This window comes from Bubalus kerabau, chromosome 20 (genome assembly GCF_029407905.1).
Source record: "Bubalus kerabau isolate K-KA32 ecotype Philippines breed swamp buffalo chromosome 20, PCC_UOA_SB_1v2, whole genome shotgun sequence".
NCBI classification, from domain to species: domain Eukaryota; kingdom Metazoa; phylum Chordata; class Mammalia; order Artiodactyla; family Bovidae; genus Bubalus; species Bubalus kerabau.
The window spans coordinates 51,926,749-51,947,738 of record NC_073643.1 but is presented as its reverse complement, the minus strand read 5'-3'; the positions used below and the strand labels follow the sequence as shown (position 1 = coordinate 51,947,738).

The 20,990-nt window shown below is 57.4% G+C and overlaps 1 protein-coding gene across 2 annotated transcripts in view; it reads left to right on the top strand.

The window, feature by feature from the left end:
* The first annotated feature begins 10,609 nt into the window (after window positions 1–10,609).
* The window catches only part of SEMA3F (semaphorin 3F), a 28,760-nt gene continuing 18,379 nt past the window's right edge, over window positions 10,610–20,990 (top strand). For both annotated transcript variants that reach the window (XM_055557932.1, XM_055557931.1), the window contains exons 1-2: window positions 10,610–11,085; window positions 15,099–15,256. In XM_055557932.1, the coding sequence (XP_055413907.1) occupies window positions 15,145–15,256 (112 nt within the window). In that variant the 5' untranslated portion in view covers window positions 10,610–11,085; window positions 15,099–15,144. The remainder of the gene's footprint in view (window positions 11,086–15,098; window positions 15,257–20,990) is intronic.

Below are 20,990 nucleotides of genomic sequence, written 5' to 3'. Positions count from 1 at the left end.
GATGTTTGCAGAAACTGTGGGCTGGACACTGCGGTCAGGGCCAGAGTGGGGCTGGCCTAGAGGGAAGCAGGTGTGTGACCTGGGAGTCCCTCCTGTGCTATCACCGCATTCCCTTGACAGCCGGCATGCAGGCCTCTCCCTGGGAGGATGGTGTGGTTGCCTTTGCTGGTAGAGGCTCCAGTGGGGCAATCCTGTGTGCCGCCCTGTAGGTCCTGGATGTCTGAGGCACTGAGGCAGTGGCTGGATATGGAGTCCCTTCTGCTGGCTGAAAAGGGTCCCCACTCTCTCCTGGGACTCCAGCCCATGGCAGAGGAGTTCAGGTAAGCCCTCATGCCCCTGGGTCTCTCTGGCATCCGCTGGAGAGAAGCAGTGAGTCATAGAAAAGGTAACATAGGCAGAGAATGCCCTACATACCAGATGCTGCTCCCAGCAATCCGCTCGTAGTGGCTCCTTTCATCCTCCCAGCACCCTGAGATGAGAGACTAGCTCTCATTTTCCAGATGAGGAAACTGGTCTCCAGAGAATAAGCAAATGAATGTACGTGGGCCACGGGTGGGTCAGACCCTCAGGCAGCTAGGCTTGGAGTCAGAGGGTCCTTGATGGGGCCCCGTGGAGACCTTCCCACACTTGCGCGCACTCGTACTGCGGCCTCAGCCTTGCTGGCCCTGATGGTTGGGTAGGCAGAGCGAGGCCCGGTAAGATCAAAGAGCTCAGTGTCCCTGGCTGCGCCTGCCCGTGTTCCCATGTCCATGGGAGCCCCGGTGGCTGCTCGGAGAGCAAGGCCAGAGCTGCACAGCCTCTGCCACCACCCAGGCTGCACACCAGTCTCCACACTTCTGTGAGACTCGTGTTTCTCATTTCCTATCTGAGACCCATCTCCCAGCACTCAGGGGGCCTCTCCAAGGTGTAGGGTCCAGAGCAGGCCTGGGCCCTGCAGGAACTTGATCCCCCAAACTCTGTGCCTTTAGGGTCTCCTGAGGTGGCCCCTTTTTCTCAACCCCAAGCCTATAACCCTAGCCTACCACTCCTTGGGGACAATTTTGTTGCTCAGTAGGTAAAGATTCTGCTTGCAATGCAGGAAATCCAGGTTCAATCCCTGGGTGGGGAAGATCTCCTGGAGTAGGAAATGACAACCCATTCCAGTATTCTTGCCTGGAAAATCCCATGGACAGGGGAGCCTGGCAGGCTACAGTTCATGGGGTCGCAAGAGTGGTTTAGTGACTAAACTACCACCACCACTCCTTGGGGACAATTTTGTTAAAACTTCAACCCACACTGGGGTGGAGAATCAACATGGGAAGCTGGGATTTGGGAGCTTACTCACCCAATGGGCAGGGGCTCAGTGGCAGCCTGACCCACTTTTTGGCTGTGCTGGGTCTTCGTTGCTGCGTGGGCTTTTCTCTAGTTGTGGCAAGCTGGGGCTACTCTAGTTGCCGTGTGCGGACTTCTCATTACGGTGGCTTCTCTTGTTACAGAGCAGTTTCAGTCATCGCGGCTCACAGGCTTAGCTGCTCCTTGGCATGTGAGATCTTCCAGCATCAGGAATCAAACTTGAGTCTCCTGCATTGGCAGGCAGATTCTTATCCACTGTACCACCAGGGAAGCCCAGTCTGACCCATTTTGTCCATCCTCCCAGAACTGCACCCTCAGCTCAGAGGAGAATCCACCAGACCGTCTGAAGTTAATGGTCCAGAGTGAGTATGAGATGTTGGAGACATTAGCCTCCATGGCCTGGCAGTTGGTTAGTCGCTCAGTTGTGTCCGACTCTTTGTGACCCCATGGACTGGAGACCGCCAGGCTCCTCTGTCCGTGGGATTCTCCAGGCAAGAATTCTGGAGTGGATGGCCATTTCCTTCTCCAGAGAATCTTCCCAACCCAGGGACTGAACCTCTGTCTCCTGCATTGTAGACAGATTCTGTACTGTCTGAGCCACCAGGGAAGCCCAAATATAATGCAAGTGCTATGTGAATAGTTGAAGATGAGTGGAAAATTCAAGTTTTGGTTTTGGGAATTTCATGGAATTTGAGGCAGGACACACGTGATACCTGCAGAATGAATATGTGACATTTGACCAAGACACAAGGTAGAGAGGTTGTCTCCTAAGAGTTCAGGGGACAGCGACTAGCTGGGCAGTTGGGGGGCCTTTTTGGGGAGACAGTATTTGAATCTGGGAACTACAGACCAGCCCTACCCACGTAGCTGGCTCTGCCTGCAGAATGTGTGCTGGAATTTCTTCCTTGTTCCAGCCACCCAGCTCTCTGCGTGCCTCCTCTCCCGCAGGCAGGGGCTGGGTGCACAGAGAGGAGTGGGGAGAAGGCTGCCTCATGGTTGGGGGAGCAGAAGGGCTGCAGTGAGGAATGGGACAAAGAGAAGTCGGGGCAACTTGGGCTCAAGGACAGGAATTGCGGGTACTTAGGAGAGGACAAGGGGTCGGGCAAGCTGGGGACCCCAGTTTTCCCCCAGGGATTGTGAGGAGACCAGCAACTGGGAAGGGGGAAGAGAGGGCAGCTGCCATGGGCGGAGCTCCTGCTCCCGGCCTCCCGGCAGCGACCTCCTTTTGAGGAGGAAATGCCCCTCTGTGCCCCTGACCAGTATCCTGGGGAGACAGGACCTGACCAGGACTGCTGCCTGAAGAGTACAGCTTGGGCCCAGAGACCCTTCCCTGTGAGCTGAGTGGATGTGACTGATGTAGATGCAGCACACAGTAGGTGTTCAGACAGGCTGTGGACACCTGAATGCATCGCTCTAAGTGGCAGGAATAGTCTGGAGGTGCTGGAGGCAGGCCTGCCAGAGGGTGGAGTGTGGATTTCTGATCTCTCCCTAGGCAGGCCCTGCCCCTTCCCTCCCTCCAAATCCCCCTCCCACCTTATCCCTCCATCTAGGTTGGTCCCTGCTCCTTCCGCGGCAAACATGAGCTTTGCTGAAACTTGTCCTCGGATTAAAGCTTAAACCACTGTCTCAGGGGAGCGGGGCAGGGAGCCCGGCCAGCCAGGCCACATGTGGAGGTGTATAAGGCTAGGAAGGAAGCCACTTTCCCCATTCCAAAAGTCTGGGTCAGATCTCATACACAAAAGGGAAAAGTGAGGGGACCCTGGCTGAGCTGAGCATCCCCAGCAGCGCTCCTAGTGATCTACCCAGGTTCCTGTCCTCTCGCTTGATGCTCACAGCTCCCTTTCTGGCCCCCAGAAGCCAGAGGAATCCTGTAAAATCTTAAATCAGACTCTACTGCCCTCATTACCCTCAGGCCAGTCCTAGTCTTTCCTCAATCAGAGGCTACACCCCAACATTCAAGGGGACCCTAGTTTGGAATCCCCAGACAAGGTTGCCCAGGTTCCTGCTCCTCAAGAATTCGGTATTCCCTTCTGTGAAATGGGTGCACAGTGATGTTCTGACCAATGTGAGCTAGAGGCCCTCATCCTTTCTAAGACTCCACAGATAGCACAAGTGGAGCCCCTGATTCCTGGATGCAGGTTCAGAGGCCAGGTAAGGCCAAGGGGTCCACTCCACCCAGTTATGTTCGGAAATTAAACCCTCACAGGACAGGATGGCACCCTGTCCCAGGGCAGGGGGCGTAGGCTTGGCTTCACTGCCCTGCCAACCACATGTGGAGCAGGGAGGTTCATCATTCTGGATGGAGTGCTTAGCAGGCACTAGGTTGGCCCGGGCAGTCCCAGCTCCCCACTGCCTGGCATCCGCCCTGCTTCCTGACACTCCTCTAAGGCAAGAGGCCATGGGCTGTAATGGGGAGATTCTGTGCATGGAGCCTTCCTCCTTGGCCAGTCCCAATGCTGCTGTGCCCCAGATGCCTTACAGCCCAGAATAGGCGATGGTGCTGGCCAAGATCCTCCATTTCCTGGCTCCTGAGGGATGGAGACCCAGATGGGATACTCTGGCCTTAGATCTCTGGTCTGAGACTAAGGACAGTGGCCTCGTATTGTAGCCCTTCCTCAGGGAAGGCCTGAATCCAGGCTAAGGGAGGAGGACCAGGATGGCAGGGTGCCCAGGGTCTGCCCACCAGCCCCTCCTGCTTCAGGGGGTTGCCTTATCTGGGCCCCATTTCCCTGCTGGCAACGAGGGACCAGGGGAGGCCATGCCGCGGCTGTCACGGAAGGGACATTCCCCAGTCATTTGGAACTAAGTAAGTCCAGATCTCTGCTTGCAGGCCTGGCTGCAGGACCCTCCCTGGGCCCCCCTCCCCCAGGACTGTGGCCACACAGACACATGGAAGGGGATGTGTGCAGCAGATGTGGGCCTGGGAGGCAGCCAGAAACCCACAGGATCAGAGCCCAGCGCACTTAGCTTGGTTGGGGGCCTGCCCTGGTCTCCCCTAGCTCTGAGACACACCTCTGCCTGAAGGACTATGCCTGCCCCTGGCCGGGAGGGGGTGGGGGGTGCTCACAACTAGATTTTCACTGTCTTTAAAGCCAAGGCAAAGTTGACCTTGAGTCTCTGGGGCCGTAGCTGGAGACACTCTCTCCTTAGACCCTTTCTTCCGTGGAGGAAGAAGCAGCACATGGGCACCCATACCTGCGCTGTCCGCAGCTTCAGGGAGTGGGAGCAGAGGCCCAAAGATCAGGGTAGGAAGCAGCGCCCAGCCCCTGGCCAGAGTGCAGAGGGGCCCTGGGCAGAGCCCTTCTTTCATTCAGTGATAATGCTATATACCAGTCTCTGTTCTGGGTGCTGGGGGAAAAGCAAATAGAACAATTCCTACCCTCTTGATGCTGATAGTCTACCAGGGGTAGAGAAATGGACAATAAACAATAAGCAAAAAAAAAAAAAAAGAAGTAAAGGAGGAGAAAAAGAGAGGAAGGGAAGGGAAAGTCAAGCGCATTGAGGTGGTGGTGACAGATACTACTCGTGACAGGGACTATCTGAACAAAAATCTGAAGGAGGTAAGGGAGAAGCAGGGGGATGCCTGCAGGAAGATCATCCAGGTTAAGTCAGTTCAGTTGCTCAGTTGTGTCCAACTTTTTGAAACCCCATGAATCGCAGCACACTAGTCTTCCCCCGTCCATCACCAACTCCCGGAGTTTACTCAAACTCATGTCCATCGCATCGGTGATGCCATCCAACCATCTCATCCTCTGTCATCCCCTTCTCCTCTCGTCTTCAATCTTTCCCAGCATCAGGGTCTTTTCCAATAAGTCGGTTCTTTGCATCAGGTGGACAAAGTATTGGAGTTTCAGCTTCAGCATCTGTCCTTCCAGTGAATATTCAGGACTGATTTCCTTTAGGATGGACTGGTTGGATCTCCTTGCAGTCCAAGGGACTCTCAAGAGTCTTCTTCAACACCACAGTTCAAGAGCATCTATTCTTCAGCACTCAGCTTTCTTTATAGCCCAACTCTCATATCCATACATGACTACTGGAAAAGCCATAGCTCTGACTAGACGGACCTTTGTTGGTTAAGGGAATGGTCATTGAAATGTGCCTGGTGTGAGAGGAAGAGAGAGAGGAGGCCGTAGCCAAGAGCAGGAGGACGTGAGTCAGAGATGAGGAGGGGGGCTGGGGAGACAGCCACTGCAAGGACTTGGCTTTGACTCTCAAGGAAGTAGGAGCCATTGAGAACTTTGGTCAAGAGAGAGACAGGCCCTGGCTTCCATTTTAACAGAGCTTCTCCGAATCCTGGCTGGTTAGCAGGAGGCAAGAGCAGAGGTAGGGAGCCCATTAAGCTGGCTCCTGTCCCTGTCAGGCCAGAGGCGAGATTGGCCGCGGAGGTGGTGGCTGCAGAGCTGGCGGCCAGGGAGAAGGTAGGAAGTGGTCACCTGACATTTTATATATTTTAAAGGTGAAGTTGAAAGGTCTAGATGGAGAGGTGAGAGTCCAGGCTGATTCAAAGACTTTTTGGCCTGAGCAGCTAGAAGGATAGGACTGTCTCAACTGAGCTGAGCAAAACCAAGGAGTGACTCCGGATCCAAGGTCTTTTCAGCCACACTCCGCACCCCCCACCTCTACCCAGTGGTGGGGGCTGCCCAACCATAAATAATCCTGGGCCCAGCCACCCAGAAAAACGCCCTGCACCATGGAGGCAGGGGAAATGCAGAATTCCCATCTCAGTTCTTAGTAAAGATTCTTTTCTGGAGCAGATAAGGATTGAGCTCTAGGCCCAGGACCTGGGCTCCCCAGCAAGGGCTGGGCAGGCCCGATTGGGTAAGGGATGGCTGTCTGGCCTCTATCTAAACAGGATATGCTCAGGCTGGCTGATGGTCATGGGTCACTTGGCAGCCAGCCAAGCTTAGGCTCACCCGACCCCCACCTCCCTCAAAATACAAACACACACACAGAGTAATACAAACATGGGATGAGATGAGTATGGGCAACTCAGATCCCATGACTCCCTCTTTTGTTCACTCTGAATGCACACGAGAAGCAGTGGCTGATGAGTCTCTGTGGGGCCCAGCCAGAACACAGACAGACCTGGGTGTCTCGGTCTCTGGATGGACTTGCAGGACCCCTAGGGTCTAAAAAACCTTCTGACCCAAACATTAGGACTGGCTTCCTGGGAGGTCGTGTCTTCCCAGAGGCCTACAGGATCTAGGAGGAAATAGGAAAGACATTCCAGCACAGGGGATCAGCATGTGCGAAGACCCAGAGACGAGAGCAAGGGCAGAACTCTTCAAAGAGGCCTGGGAGGCCTGCAGAGTGGAAGGGGAGGATGAAGCTGCCTCAAGAAGGGAGCCTGGCCCCTTGTGCAGAAAGGGACAGTGTGTGGAGGGTGATGGAGGTGGCCACAGGCTCTGGGCTAGAGGATACACAGGGCTTACACTGGTACTGAAGAGCATTCCTAGCAGAGGGGACAACAGCAGAAAAGGCCTAGAGGCAGCTTTGGGGAGCAGCCAGGGAGGTGAGTCGTTCCAGCTTTTGATCGGCTTGGAGCCAGCCCCTGGGGCAGGCTGGGCAGAAGGCTGAGCCAGGCGTGGGTGACTCCTCACCGCCCGCCCCCTTCCCGGTGCAGCAAGCACGGCCTTGTACCCCCTCCTGGGGGCCCCCTTTCCATCACTCCTCCTCTCTGGGATCCAGTTCCGGGCGGGTGGGGGCTGGGCCAGAAAGCAGGCAGCGCCTGGGGCAGAGGAGATGAGAAAACCAGAAAGTGGGGAAACCTGAGCCAGCAACGCTAGGGCTGGGCGGGCCAAGGCTTGCTCAGCCGGCTAGGCCCGGGAAACAGGTTCCCCGGAGACCCAGGCAGAGGAGAGAGTGATGGTTTAGTGGGCCACCTTCGTGAAGGGGGCATGGCCGGTCCCTGAGGCCCAGGCCTGCCTTGTCCAGCCTTCCAGATGCAAGGACCAAGAGGGCAAGTTTTCTCAAGTTTACCCACAGTGGAGGCCAGATAGAGGCAAATAGTGTAGACAGAGGTTAGACAGGCAGCAGGGGGCCCAGGGCTGCACTTCAGCCCCCAACAGCACAGCCTGGAAGAGCAAGAAGGAAACTAAACAGGCATGAGCACTGCCAGAAACAAAGGCTGGGCCAGGCTGAAGGCTGGGGGTGTCTGGGGGAGACCTTCAAAGCTCTCCTGCCTGTTACCAGCACTATCCCCATGGGTGGTGGTGACTGGGACAAAGGGGGCCAATTCTTTCTCAATTGTAGCCCTCACTGTCAGTCTCTGTGGGACCTCAGGAGCTCTGGGAAGCTGAGCCCAAGGCTGAACAGCCAGGATGTCACCCCAAGGGCCTGTCCTCATGTAGGAAGGGAGAGGGCACTGCTCCAGGATGGGAACCCCAGAGAATCGGTCAAGGTGGGGAACCAGACCTGGCTTAACATCTCTGAACTTCCTACCACCTTGCATGTCCAGAGCAGCACTAGTGTGGGCCATAGGGACTGGGCATGCCTGGGGTCTGGGTGTCGACAGAGGAAGGAGGGACAGAGGCCAGGCAAGGGTCAGCCTGGCCTGGCCTCTGTTCAGGTGGCCCCATGGGGCATCCTGGGTGGCTCTCAGGTGGAGCTGGCACAGCTGAGTAGCACTGAGACAGAAAGACAGAAGGACTCAGGGTGGCTGTGAGAGTGTCGGGTTGGGGCAGCCAGTCCAGAGGAGCTGGGTAGCAGGCAGGGAGTTGGCTCCTGGCCTCTTGGCTCATGTTCTGTCTTGGATCTGGTGTTACAGGGATTTGCCCTCTTATTCATTCAATAAAGATTTATTGAAGTCCCTAAGTGCCACGTATGGCTCTAGCGCTCATTGCCAGCCCCCACAACACTGGTCTGCAGGCCCTTGGCTCCATGTGGGCCCCGTGGCCTGGCGCTTCTCTCCTGGAGCCTTCCCGTAGCTCCGGAAAATGCTGCCTTTCTCACACCACAGCTGGTGGTTACAGGCCTCAGTCCGCTTCTCCTGGTCTCCTCTTCCTCAGCTGTACAGTGGGGCAGCAGGACTTGCTTCTCAGTGGGATTGTGAATGGCATGCAGGGCTTCCTGGTCAGGCATCAGGCTGGTTTCAAGGGGTCCCCTGAAACTGGAGACAAAATCACCGTAGGCTACAATGTTCCTCCCAATAATACCTATTTTATATATATAATAACATATATAGTGATACAAAGTGCTCATCCCAGCATGATACACAACAGGACAAGGGTGCAGTATGGATTCACTGCTGCAACTATGATTGTTTTGATTTCTATTGATTATTCAACCTTCTCACAGTCATTACAAGAGAACTGGCATCATTCCACTATGTGTAGCCAAGCCTAGCTCTAACTCTCTTCTCTTCTGCTGTCCCCTTCCTCCGATACCACTGCCACCAAAGGCCTCCGTGTGCTGAGAGGCCTGTGTGTGTCTGAGAGGTGTTCCACGGATAAATCAGCTGAGTCTCTTTCCTTCCCAGCTCAGCACCCTGGAGTCGTTTTTGCCAAGTTGCCACAGGTCTGCTTTAATGACCAGGATGATGATCATGCTGGTAGTGGTGACAGAGGTGGCCAGGGAGCTCCGGGATGGTGGTGGAAGGGATGGCTCTGGAAACCCTCAGCAGCGATGGTGGCACAGGCTGCACTGGTAAAATGGTGGTGCAGTGGCAGTGACCTCCAGGGTGACCCTCATACGGAGAAGGGGGAAATGAGGAGGAATGATTGACACGGTGTTTTTAAATGAGGCATGACGGTGAGAGATGCACAGGCGCTGTCACTCCAGCCACTGTATCTGCAGGCTGGTGTTTGCTCACATCCAGTGGCCAGCCTCCGCTTGGAGCATGCGAGCCAGCCGTCCAAGTCTAAGTCCGAGTCAGGAGACCCTCAGCAGCATCCCTAACATACCTAACAACCTACATTTGCAGTCAACCAGCCAATAGGTCAGAGTGAGAGATGTCTTGGGTGGGGGGTTAGCCAGGAAGAGAAGGGAGAGGAGGAAGAGAAAAAGGCGAAGAGAGTGAGGAGGAAGCAGACAAGGAAAAATAGGGGGAGAGGAAGGAGGGGAAAACAGCTTCCCTGGTGGCTCAGATGGTGAAGAATCTATCTGCCTGCAATGCGGGAGACCTGGGTTCTATCCCTGGGTCAAGAAGATCCCCTGGAGAAGGGAAAGGCAACCTACTCCAGTATTCTTGCCTGGAGAATCTCACGGACAGAGGAACCTGGCGGGCTATGGGCTACAGTCCACGGGGTCACAAAGAGTGGGACAGGACTAAACACACACAAGGAGTGGGGAAAGGAGGGGAAAAGAAAGAATAGAAAAGAGAGAAGAGGAGAAAGGGGAGGGAATAGGGGAAGAGGGACAAGGGAGAGGAAAAAGAGGCCCATGCCCATTGGGACCTTGTCAAAGTGCATGGGGCAGGGCTGAGTCTGTGGTCCTGGCTGGTGAGGCCATGGCCTTGGCCATCGCGTTAGGTTGGGTGGAAGGTCCCTTCCTGGGATCAAGGTGGGCCCGAAGCTCAGTTGCAGAGCCCTGAAGTCTGCAGCCCTCAGGAATCCACTTGAAAGCAAATGTCGCTTTCAGGAGCCCCTAGCTGGCTTTTCTGGGATGTGGAAATATAAGGGGTGGGTCCGTGGAGCTACTGGCTTGAAATAGGGCTGGCTGCTGGGGAGATCACAGGGAGCCCTAGAGCTGTTGGATGGAGCTGTAAGGCTGACCTGGCCTGGGCTGGAGGTGGAGGACAGGTCCAGCAGTGTCAGCCGTCCCAGGGGCTGCACTGCCACCTGCTGAGCGGCCCGGGCAGTCCTGGGTCCTGAGCTGCGGGGCTCACGCGAGGCCAGGCGTGGCGGGCAGCGAGTGGGAAGGACGGACACGGCAGGGGGTGCGCAGGTGAGCGCAGCCTCTTGCTCTCTGGCGCGCCTGCCCTTCCCGCCAGGGAGTTGAGTGCCCGGGTAAACACCAGGCGCGGTGTGCGCGGTGTATCCACGGAGAGACAAAGCCGGGGCGGGGCGGGGGCGCCGCCCGCGAAGCCAGGGCGGGGGCGCAGGGTGCAGGTTAGCCTTACCGGGCGCGGGCTGCCCCACCGCCTGGAAGCACGAGCCCACCCCGCGGACAGGTGGAGCGGGGGCGGGACGGCGGCCGGGCGGGTCCCGCCCTGGGGGTGGGGCCGGGCGGGGCGGGCGGGGCGGGGCCGCACTATGCAAATGTCGCCCACGGGCGGCCAATTGCCGGCGCTCCCCGCGCGGCTCCGAGCGCCCCGTCCCGCCGGCGGCCGCGAGACCAGAGAGAGCGAGCCAGCGAGCGAACGGCCGCGGCCCGGTGAGCCCCGGGCGCAACCCAGCGCGGCCGCCCGGCCCCACTCCAGAGACCAGGCGAGCACAGTGCCTGTGGGCCAAACAGAGCGCAGCGCCCCGAAGCCGAGCGCGCGCTGTCGCCCGCGCCCCGCGCCGGGGAATGCGCCCTCGGCGCGCCGGCCAGGGGGCGCCCGCAGCCCACCCGGGGGGAGGCGGCCCCGAGCGCCCCTGAGCCTTCCCATGGCCCGGGATGGGGTCCGGGGCCTCGACTGCTGACGCGCCCAAAGCCAGCAGACCCCGTTAAGCCGGGGCCGCGGCGCCGACCCCGGCTCAGGCACAGCAGCGAGAGGGCGCGGGCAGGGCCATGGCCCCGGGGGGCCGCTAGCGCGGACCGGCCCAACCGGGAGCCGCTCTGCTGCCGCCGCCGCCGCCACTCGGGAGCCCAGGCCCCGCCGCCGTGGAAGAGGTGAGTGCGGCGGGAACCGGGAGGGAGCGGGCAGGCGGCCGGGCCACCCCGCGATCCCTCTGGGACCCGCGGCACTGCAACTCTGCGGAAGTGTCTGGGGCGCGGGGCTCGGAGAGGCAGGGGGCTTCCCGCGGACGCGAGGACGACAGGACTAGAGTGGGCGCTGTACCTGTCAGGGCTGCCCGGACCCTCAACATCGAAACGACGTGGAGATGTGTGAAGGATGTGGCCTGCGGGGTCACCAGTGTGCAAAGCAACTTTTTCTCCGAGAGGTTCTGGGTGGGTGGGTGCTCCCATACTCCTCCTTGTTGCTATAGCTGGAGACCTGATGCCCCTTCCCCTGGCTGAGCTCTCCCACTAACGCCTTAGGCAGCTCTCTTCCCTAGTAGGTACCCCTGCCCTGTCTCAGTGTCGGAATCTGGGGATCGTCTGCTGGAAGGAAAGCGCTACCCTGGCAGCCCCCTCGTGGAGGGTCTCCAATATCAGCCGGGGCAGGACAGCCAGCCCCAAGGCTTTTCTCCCAGCCCTGTGCCAGCCCCCCGACCCCCAGCTGCTAGTCCGTGTCTACCTTCCAGAAGGGCATTTTGCTTGGATTAGGGGCCCTGCTGTATGTGGGTAGTAAGTGAGCTAGGAGAGCCTGCATCAAGCCCCCCCTCCACCCCAATCTGGTCAGGCTGGGGCCCAAGTGGTGGAGTGGGCAGGGGAAAGTAGGAGCTTGGTGGACTTGCCTAGAGCAGGTGGGACCAGAGAGTGTCAAGGTGGCCCAGGAGGGCTCAGCTGGAGCTAGGGCTGCAGGCCTGCCTGGATAAATAACTTCTGATTCTTGAGATAACTGTGTTATGAACACCAGCCCATGAACACCTGGGGGAGGTGGGGTGTGAACCTAAAGCGCTAATGTGTCGGCTCTGGAGATTGGGGGTTCTTGTCCTCATCAGTTCATCCAGACTGTGTCCCAGAAGCCCCTGTTCTAATTGCAGAGATAGAGAAACTGCACCCAGAGGTTGGTAGGTTCATGCCATTCCCGGGGGTTGAATGGAGATGGAGCCTTTTCCCAGGCTGCACAGGGAGCGTGCCCGGACCCTTGGGGTAAGGTGTCCTGGAGGGTGAGGACACTGGGCATGCTCCCCCCTGCTGCTGCCCCTCAGTTCTGAAGGAGCCAGGCCCGGAAGTGCGGGGGTTGGGGAGAGGAGGGAACCTAGCCTCAGCCCCCTGCTGCTCTAGGCACACCTTGAGGGGGAAGATGGAGCCAAGCCCAGGTGACCTTGACTGGGAAACTCTGACCACGAAAGAGGGGTTTTCAACACCAGCCGTGCTGGGGTGTCTCTGCTTCCTGGTCCATAGGGTGTTGGGGGAGGGGGAAGCCAAGGAGTCGGGAAGAAGCTCTGGCCTGCTGGAGGAGGGTGTCGGAGGAGCTAGATGGGGGGTGGGGTGCTGTTAATAATTTTTCCATCATGTCCCCCCCGCAGCATTTCCATCCAGTTCTCAGCTCGCAGGAGCCAACCTTCCTTCCCTGAGGCAGGCTGTCCACCCCCCTACCCGCGCCCCCCACCCCTCCAATCCCAAGAAGTCTGGATCAGGCTGGACAATGTGACCTCCCAGCCCCCTGCTCCACCCCCAGGTGCCTCCGGACCCCCTCGTCTGGCCGCCCCTCCCTGCGCCCCTTGCCAGCCCCAGCTCCTCGGTTCTTTGTTCCAGCGTCTCTCCTCCGTCCCTCCCTCTCTCCTCCCTTTCTCCTCCTCCCTCCCGCCTGCCTCCCTCCCTTGCTCCCTCCCGCCAGCCTTCTTTCCTTCCTTCTCTGCTCTCCTCCTGGTGGGCTCCCAGGTGGTGGCGGCTGTTCCTTCTCTGTCCACCCACCTGGGCTGGACCCGACTGCTCCAGGGCCTGCTCTGGGACTGGGGCTGAGTGGAGTGCATCCAGGGGCTGGCAGGGGAGAAGCAACTGTGGAAATGCCTGCCCCATCCCTATCTCTGTCCTCCTCTTTCTCCTCCTCCTTCCTTCTCCTCCTCTCCTCCATCCCCCAAGCTACCAAAGAGGGGGGCCTAGACTTGAGCCTGAGGCCCCAACAGATTTGAACATCCCCGGTTCACCCCTTTAAAAGGCCAAAGCATTGTGGGAGGTCCCTGTAGGGGCCCAGTAGAGCAGACCCTCCAGGTTCCTGGACTCCTTGGGGGGACTCCAACACCGTCCTTGGTGACCCTGACCTTGTCACCATGAAAATGGATGTAGGAGAAATGAGGTCACAGGGAGGAGGGGAGGCGAGTCACCCCAGCCCCCTGATACCTCGGATCAAAGCTCTCCAAGGGACTCAGCCTGCATCTAGCCCTCCCCGAGAGAGAGCTAGAGAGAGCTAGAGCAGCGTCTCCCCACTTCCTGAGCCCCACCCCACTAGCAGGTCGAGTTCTTGAACAAATATATATATATATATATATATATATATATGCTTGTAAGGACTAGTGCAGGCATGCAAGTTTGGATGTGTGTATATCCACAGCTGTTAGAGGGGGCCTCCCAGGTGCACCTGAGGGTGCCGGTAACTGCACAGCCCTTTCTCCCACCCCCCCACCCCCCGCAATCAGGGCCTGCTATTCAGTCAGCTCCAGCTTTGTGCCCCAGCGGACAGGGGGCGCGGCTAGTTCTGATTCTCCCCTCCCTCAGCTAGCCTCCCTAGCACCTGTGATGGGAGGTTTTGATGGAACCTGAGAGGTACTGCAGGCACCCCGGAGAGGGTGTGTCCGCAGAGAGCACCACATGGGGAATGGGTCAGGCCACTTGAAGCTGCACTTCCTGTCCGAGGAATCACCAGTGGTTTGCTTGCCAGGAGAGACAAGGGCTCAGGGGAGGTGGGTCCCGGGAGGACATCAGGGTCTGTCGAGTGGGACTGGACGGTCCTGATGTGGAGCCTTGCCTCAGTGGATGCCAGCCAGGGCAAGGGATTAACAGATCACAATACCCCTCACCCTCCCCTCCCCACCCCAGAGTCCTAGAAATGGGCCTAGGGTCCCTGTGTCCCATGAGAGAAGGAAATAGACCTGGCAGTTCTAGGGGGTGGGGCTCACATTGTCATTGTTGCCCCCACCCACAGTGCATCTGGGTTGGGGGGTGTTGGGAAGTTGGCGCTGATTTTCGCCGGGAGGGAGCAATATGTTCTGACAACTGGTGCTGGGCTGCGTTTACCCAACAGCCAGCCTGCCTGGGGAGACAATATTTGAAAAACATTGTGTGGAAACTTGGGCCTGCTGGAGGTTTGTATCAGAGCTCTGCCGGGGACACTGAGGCTGGCTCAGACCCTGCCCCTGGCCTGCTGGCCACTCTAGCTCCCCTTCTTTGGTCTCTGTAGGCAGAGCTGGAAGTTTCACGGGCAGGAAGTCCTTCTGTATGTCTGACCTGGATCCCTCCTGCTGTGATTTCAATAGAAGTAGACCCTGCTGTTCTTTGCCTTTCCTGTTCTGGCTGCCGTCTCTCTCTCCAGGCCATCTATGTGTTTCTCACTTATCCTCCACTCTCTCCTGCTCCCAACTCAAATCATCAGGCTCAGGTTTCCCTTTACTGAGAGGAGAGATTTGGCTGGAGCCTGCAGGACTGGACCCATCTCTTCCCCCATTCCCTGAAGTGGGAGAGGAAGGAACAGCCCATTTGGTTGGGGGGTGGATGCATGGAAACTGGAGAAGGATGTAAGATCACCTCCTTGAGCTGAGTCCTGTGAACGGAAGTCTGGAAGCTGTGGTTGGGGAAGGGTTGGGAAAGGTCCACTGGCCCCTGTTAGCCCTGTTGACCCTAGGCTGCACCCAGTTGCTTGGTCTTCAGACCCATTGTTAGGGACAGGAAAGTATATGAGATTTTCACGTTATGGTATTCATGGCCCCAGGCTGAGGGTGTGAGCACAGAGGTACCTATCACCCTAGTTGTTCAGGTAGGGAAACTGAGGTACCTTTGACAGAATTACACAAGAAAATGTTGGTCGGACAGGATACCTTGCTCTGCCTCACATATTTCAACCTTGTTCCTCCTCCCAGGTGTATAGACAGCTGCCTGACCCCTGGGCCCTAGGCCCCTTCCACAATGCCTGTCGCTGGTCTCCTCCTCTGGGCTTCCCTGCTCACTGGGGCCTGGCCAGCCGCCCCCGGCCAGGACTACCTCCCAGCCATGCCCCGGATCCGGCTCTCATATAAAGGTAAGAGGCTTCCTTGCAGTTCCCTGGCATCCCCCTGTCCAGAGCATTTTGTCCTGTTGCAAAGGAGAGAGAGGAGAGGTCAAAGCAAGAAAGAACAAATTGTACAGCCACATGGGTCACACTGGGTGGTTTGTAGGGGTTGTGGGAGGAGGTGACTTGCTGGGAAAAGCTAGAGACTGGACTACTTAGACATTTAGAGAAGGGTCCTGAGTCTGGACTGCTTCTAGAGCCAGAATGTATGGTCTCTGGGCTCAAGTCTGCAGGGTGTCTGTCCATGCGATGACTGGGGGAGACAGAGGTGTCACATCTTTCAGATTTGTGCTTGCAGAAGCCCTTCCCTGCCACTGGTCCTGCCCTGCCTGATTGATCAGACAGTCGGACAGACACTGAGGCCTCCAAAAGCTAGAGGAACAGGACCTGCTCCTCTGGGGTGTGATGTGCTTGAGTAACCATCCTAGGGGTCTCTAGGTGGGAGGTGCTTCTAGGAATTGGGGAGGGTGCTCTTGTGCTGTGACTGGAGGAGTCTAGGGCCCCTGGTGAGTTCAGGGAGAACATGTGCTGTTATGACAGGCCCGAGATCCCCAGTGAGCACTTTGCCTGAAATCACCGGAAGGTTTTTGGGCTTCCCTGGTTGGCTCAGCCATAAAGAATCCGCCTGCAATGCAGGAACCGCAGGAGATGTGAGTTTGATCCCTGGGTTGGGAAGATCCCCTGGAGGAGGGCATGGCAACCCACTCCAGTATTCTTGCCTGGAGAATCCCATGGACCAAGGAGCATGGCGGGCTACAGTCCCTAGGGTCTCAAAGAGTTGGACACGACTGAAGCAACTTAGCACGCACACACACAGTGGAAGGTTTTAATGATGAGTTGGGGTGTGCAGAGTGAGCCGCTGGTCCAGCTCCATCACCTTTGCAGCTAACCAGCTAGGCCGGTGAATACATGCGGCCCACATCCTCAGACATACCAGTGGCTCACTCACTAGCCACTAACTCAAAGATGTGATCTAAAGAGTCTACCCTTGGCCTGAGAAAAGAGATAGCGACTATACCTGGGGGACCTGGGGTCACTGCTGAGTTTTCAGCCTTGGCCCTCTGACCCAGAGTGACTTTATTCAGCTGCCTGTCCTGGGTGGGGCCAACTCAGCCCTGGCTGACTAGATTTCCAGGTATACTTGCTAGGGTGAGTGGCTGGGCCAGCCTTTCCTTCCTCAGGCTTGATGAGGCCCAGCCCCTCCTCACCATGTTCCCATGTCCCCTAGAAGAACCCCTCTCTTGGCCCCCATATCATTCCTGCAACTTGATGGGGGGAGTGGGGAGTGAATTTCTGAGAGTGTGCCTAGGGAGGGAGGAGTCCTACGCAGGGCCTGAGAAATGGGCAAAAGAATCGATCGTTTTGGGTCGTAAAAAACAACCCCTCTCCTAGGCCTGGGAAGGTGAGATATTCATTCCACTGATACTGCTACCATTCCCTGGTGGAAGTTCTCAGAGCATATTAATAAATATTGAAGGGGTCCCATCCTCCTCTTATTCCCTTCCCAACCCAGGGTGCTGGTAGGGAAAATAGAGCACCCCCCCACCCCCACCCAACAGGAGCTGGGAGGATGACTTGGTTTCCAGACCTTTGGAATCCTGGAGCCCAGACATCCACTCTGGGTATTTGTCATCATCTCGGAGACCTATGAGAACGAGACAGAAGGAGGGTCTCTGGACGCTCCTTTTAAACCTTCTTGGACCTGCAGGAGCAAAGGGACAAAAGATTTTGTTCCTGTTTTCCAGAGAGAGAAACTGAGGCTCAGATAAGGGCAGAGCCAAGGTCAGGCAGGAGGCAGAGGCAAGGCCAGAAATAGAACCCTGGTGTCCTGGTCTTGCCGACGCCTGACGCTCACATTGGTCAGGTCGATTCCCTCTCAATTAGCTCTGAAGCCGACACCCGCACTGACTAAAAGCCCAGCGCGCTGGCAGCCAGCCTGTGGCTCTGACTGTTGTGGAGCCTGGGGCGGGGCTGGAGGCTGCCTGGGGCCACCCCACCCCTGGGCCTCTGTGCCTTTGCACACGCAGGTTTCTCTGTCCTGAATGACCTTTCTGTCTCCCACTTGATCTCCTGTCCTACTTCTATGCATGGATGCCACTTAGTTTAGTAGATACTTGAGTCCCTGCCATGTGCCAGGCCCTGTGCTGAGTACTTGGGACTGTGCAGTGAACAGGGTGGGGCACTCCCAGACAAAGTGGCTGAAAAGACAGTGGACACCCAGTTGGCCCATGCCTCCTGGGAGCCCAGCACTTACTGTGCACCAGGCCCCAGGCACCCTTCTCCCCTGTCATGTTGGATGGTCTCAGCCAGGACATACCTATGGCGCGGCCCTCGGTGGTGGGTAGGCCCTCAGTGAGCATTTGTGGAGTGAGAATGGAGACTGACATCTACGGAACCTGGGGGTCCTGGCCTGGCTGTGTCTAAGGCTGGGGGGACAGCCTCCTGCTGCATATACCCAAGGGGCACAGAGAGGGCTGCTGTTAGGAGCCCTGACGGTCACGGCGGCTCCGTGCCTCAGCTTCTCCATCTGTGGATAAGTGAAAGCCGCTGGCCTACCAGACCTCGGGAATTTGGCCTAGGCACATCCCCTCCCCTCCTTGGGCAGTTGGGAGATGCTAGTTCCAGCCCAGTCAGCCCAGACCCTCTAATAAGCCAGAGGTGCTGGTGTGAGGGGGGCCACGCTGCCCAGGACAGATAAAGGAACAAAGGCAGGAACTGGGCCAGGCTTGGGCTTGCTGCCTGCCCATCAGCCTGGGCACCCCAGCCAGGCCGAAAGCCTGGAGAGGGTGTAAGAAGGGGCCCAGTCGAAGCAGGAGGATTCCAATGGCCCATCTCCTGTCCTGTCCCACCAGAAGCACAGCCAGGGTCATGCAGAAATGAGGGTCAAATGGGGAAGGTTTTCCGGAGCAGGAGAGGCATTCTTTGAGTGCTCATGGATGCTTAGAACTAGTGACCTGGCCAGCAGGACCTTCTTTCTTCCATCTATCCTTGCCTGGGCCTGGAGTCCTCTTAACCCCAGAGTCACTGGCCAAGTCTGGCAGGAAAAAATACCCTCCTTCCCCTACCGTAAGATTGTCCAAGCCCTGGGGTATCACCTCCCACTGCAGAGGGAGGTGTGAAGGTCCTGCCAGCTCCTTTGTTCAGCCTAGGGAATGTTTACTTTTTCCCAGGAAGCCACCCCCACAAGACACAGCTCCTGCCTGGGCTGGCTTTGGCCAGGACTTGAGGTCAAGAGGTGTTTAGAGAGGGAAAGGGGTCTTGTGATGACATGAGGTGGCCAGGCTACTGAGAAACTGAGGCAGGAGTCGGGAGATGGAGTGGAAGGTCACCTTGCCAGGGGAGGTCAGGAAAGATTAAAATAATAGAAATAACAGTAGGTACCCATGATGATAACCAAGTGGTAGTCCCACCAAGACCTGGGGAGGAGGGCTGCCTGGGTTTCCTGTGAGGAATCAGACCCAGAGGCTTTCCTGGTCACTCAGGAGCCAGACTCAGATGGAATGTGGCTCCGCCTGATGCCCGAGCCTGTCCCAAGACTGAGGCTGGGGAGGCAGGCCCAGCCATCTCCCACGAGCTCGGGCTAAGCCTTGAGGACCCTGCTGTGCCGCCCGTAGCCTGTCCAGGCTTACTTCCCAAGGAAAGCACTGGGTTCGCACTGGGCAGGCTTCTTGTGCTCTCTCCCACTGGAGAAACAGCATCTGGGTTTGCTCCTTTCCTATGAATCCAGCTGTCCGTCACCCCAGCCCCTCCACTGATCAGAGTCCCCTGGGAAGCTGTCTCCCTTCAGAGAAGGAAAAACAGAGTCCAGGAGAGGAAAGAGCTCCGACATCCAGAGCAGCCCTGGGGTTCAGCCTTCTCAGACTGGGCGTATCTGGCTTGGCCGGTGGGAAGGACATTCTGTAGGTGGCGGGTGAACAGGTGGGTGCTGATCACCGCCCCCCAGCCCACATCAGCCCAGCCTCTGAGTCTTTGGGGTAAATGGCCCAGAACAAGGCCACCACTTACATCATTTGTGTGTGGCTGAACGAGAGTCACCAGGCCTCCTTATTAGGAAATGAGGAGATTGGAGGTTAGGAAGGGTCACAGTCCGTTTACTTCGCCCAAGGGAGAGTGAGTATGGGGTGAATACGGACTGAAGTGGAAGTGTCTCTAGCAAGCCTCATCTTAGCTGCCCTGACTGAGCAGGGGTGGGCAGGCCTGGGGAGCTTAAGGACCCTCCCTTGCCCCCTAGGGGCTCCCTGGCCAGCCAAGCAGGCTTAGAGCTTGAGATTGAAAAGGAAGGGTGAGAAGGAGCTTGGAGGCCAGGGGTGGCACCAGAAAGCTGGGTAGATGGCTTAGACAGTTACAGTGAAACTTGGCGGTCACAAATTGGGGAGGGCTAAGTATTCCAGGATGAGCCAGACAGGGGAGGAAGGAAGACCCAAAGCACGAACTTGAGCCCAGATCCCTGCATCTGGGACCTCAATTTTCCTGGAAATGGGAGCTACCCCCTCTCCTGAGATGGACCTTCGAAGTGGCCACTTGGGGAGTTGGGAGGTCCTGGGGGGCTGGTTGGCTGCCCCTCAGCTGGCCATGGATCGTCGTCAGAGAGAGCAGGGCAGGTCCTTATGCTTGCTGAGAACCTGCCCGAGGCCCTGCCGGGGTCAGCCAGGCTAGGGCCGAGGGCCTCAGCTGTGGTCCTTCCAGGTCCCGCCAAGCTTCAGATGGGACCGCCGCTGGCTGGGCCTCCGCAGCACAGGCCTTGTCTCTGGGTGCCTGGCACGACGCCTGCCCCTCCCTCCCTGGCTCCAGCTTCTCTTGGCACAGAGTGAGGAGCTGGTGCATGCTCAAGGAGTAAATCATGTTCCTTGGCAGCCCCCGCTGCTTCGTAATCGTAAAGAATTTAAAGAGAAACCACCAAGATAAAAATCTCATCCTGGCCCATAAAGGCATCTTTTACCCTGTGGCTTGGGAGGCAGCGGCCTCAAAGTGGGCTCCTGGCTGTCTGCACCTGTGTATGCGCACCTCCAACCCCGTGACCCCTCCAGAGGTGGTGGGGGATCCAGAGGGATGTCTCCAAAGCTGTGGGTCTCCCTGACAACTGGGAGACCTCCATCTCCTCCCCCAGGTCAGGCAGAGCAGGGCACTTACATTTGGTAGAATGCAGAGGTGATGCTGTGCTGGTTGAGAGGGCTGGCCTGGAAGGCAGACAGACCCCTTCCTACCTTCTCAGCTGTGTGATCTCAGACGGGTAGCCTAAGCTTTCCCACCCCTGGTTTCTCCATGTAAGGTGAGGATGGCAGTGGTCCCGTGGAAGCAGCATCCGGAAGTCTCAAGCTGCCCAGCTTGCATCCTGGCCGTGGGTAGACCTTGCATAGTGAAGTCCCTCTGTGTCCTGCTGCCTCATCTGTAAAATGGGGATAAAAAATGATGCTGACCTCATTGTGTTTTGAGTATTAACTTTGTGTACACCGTTGTGGCTCTGGTGAAAGGAAGTCTCAGAAACTAGGAGCTACTCTGAGGTTGGCAGACAGGTGAGGGCTAGTCCTGGGGATGCCCAAGGAGTCTGCACCGCCTCACCTCTCCCTGTAGATTTCTACCCTGTGGTGAAGCAGACAGTGTCTGGAAAAGGCTGCAAAAGACGCCCTGAGCCCTGTGGGTGGAGTGGGGTCAGGAGGAGGAGGCCTTCTGCCGTGAGCATCTGGACAGGCATTTTGGAGGAAGC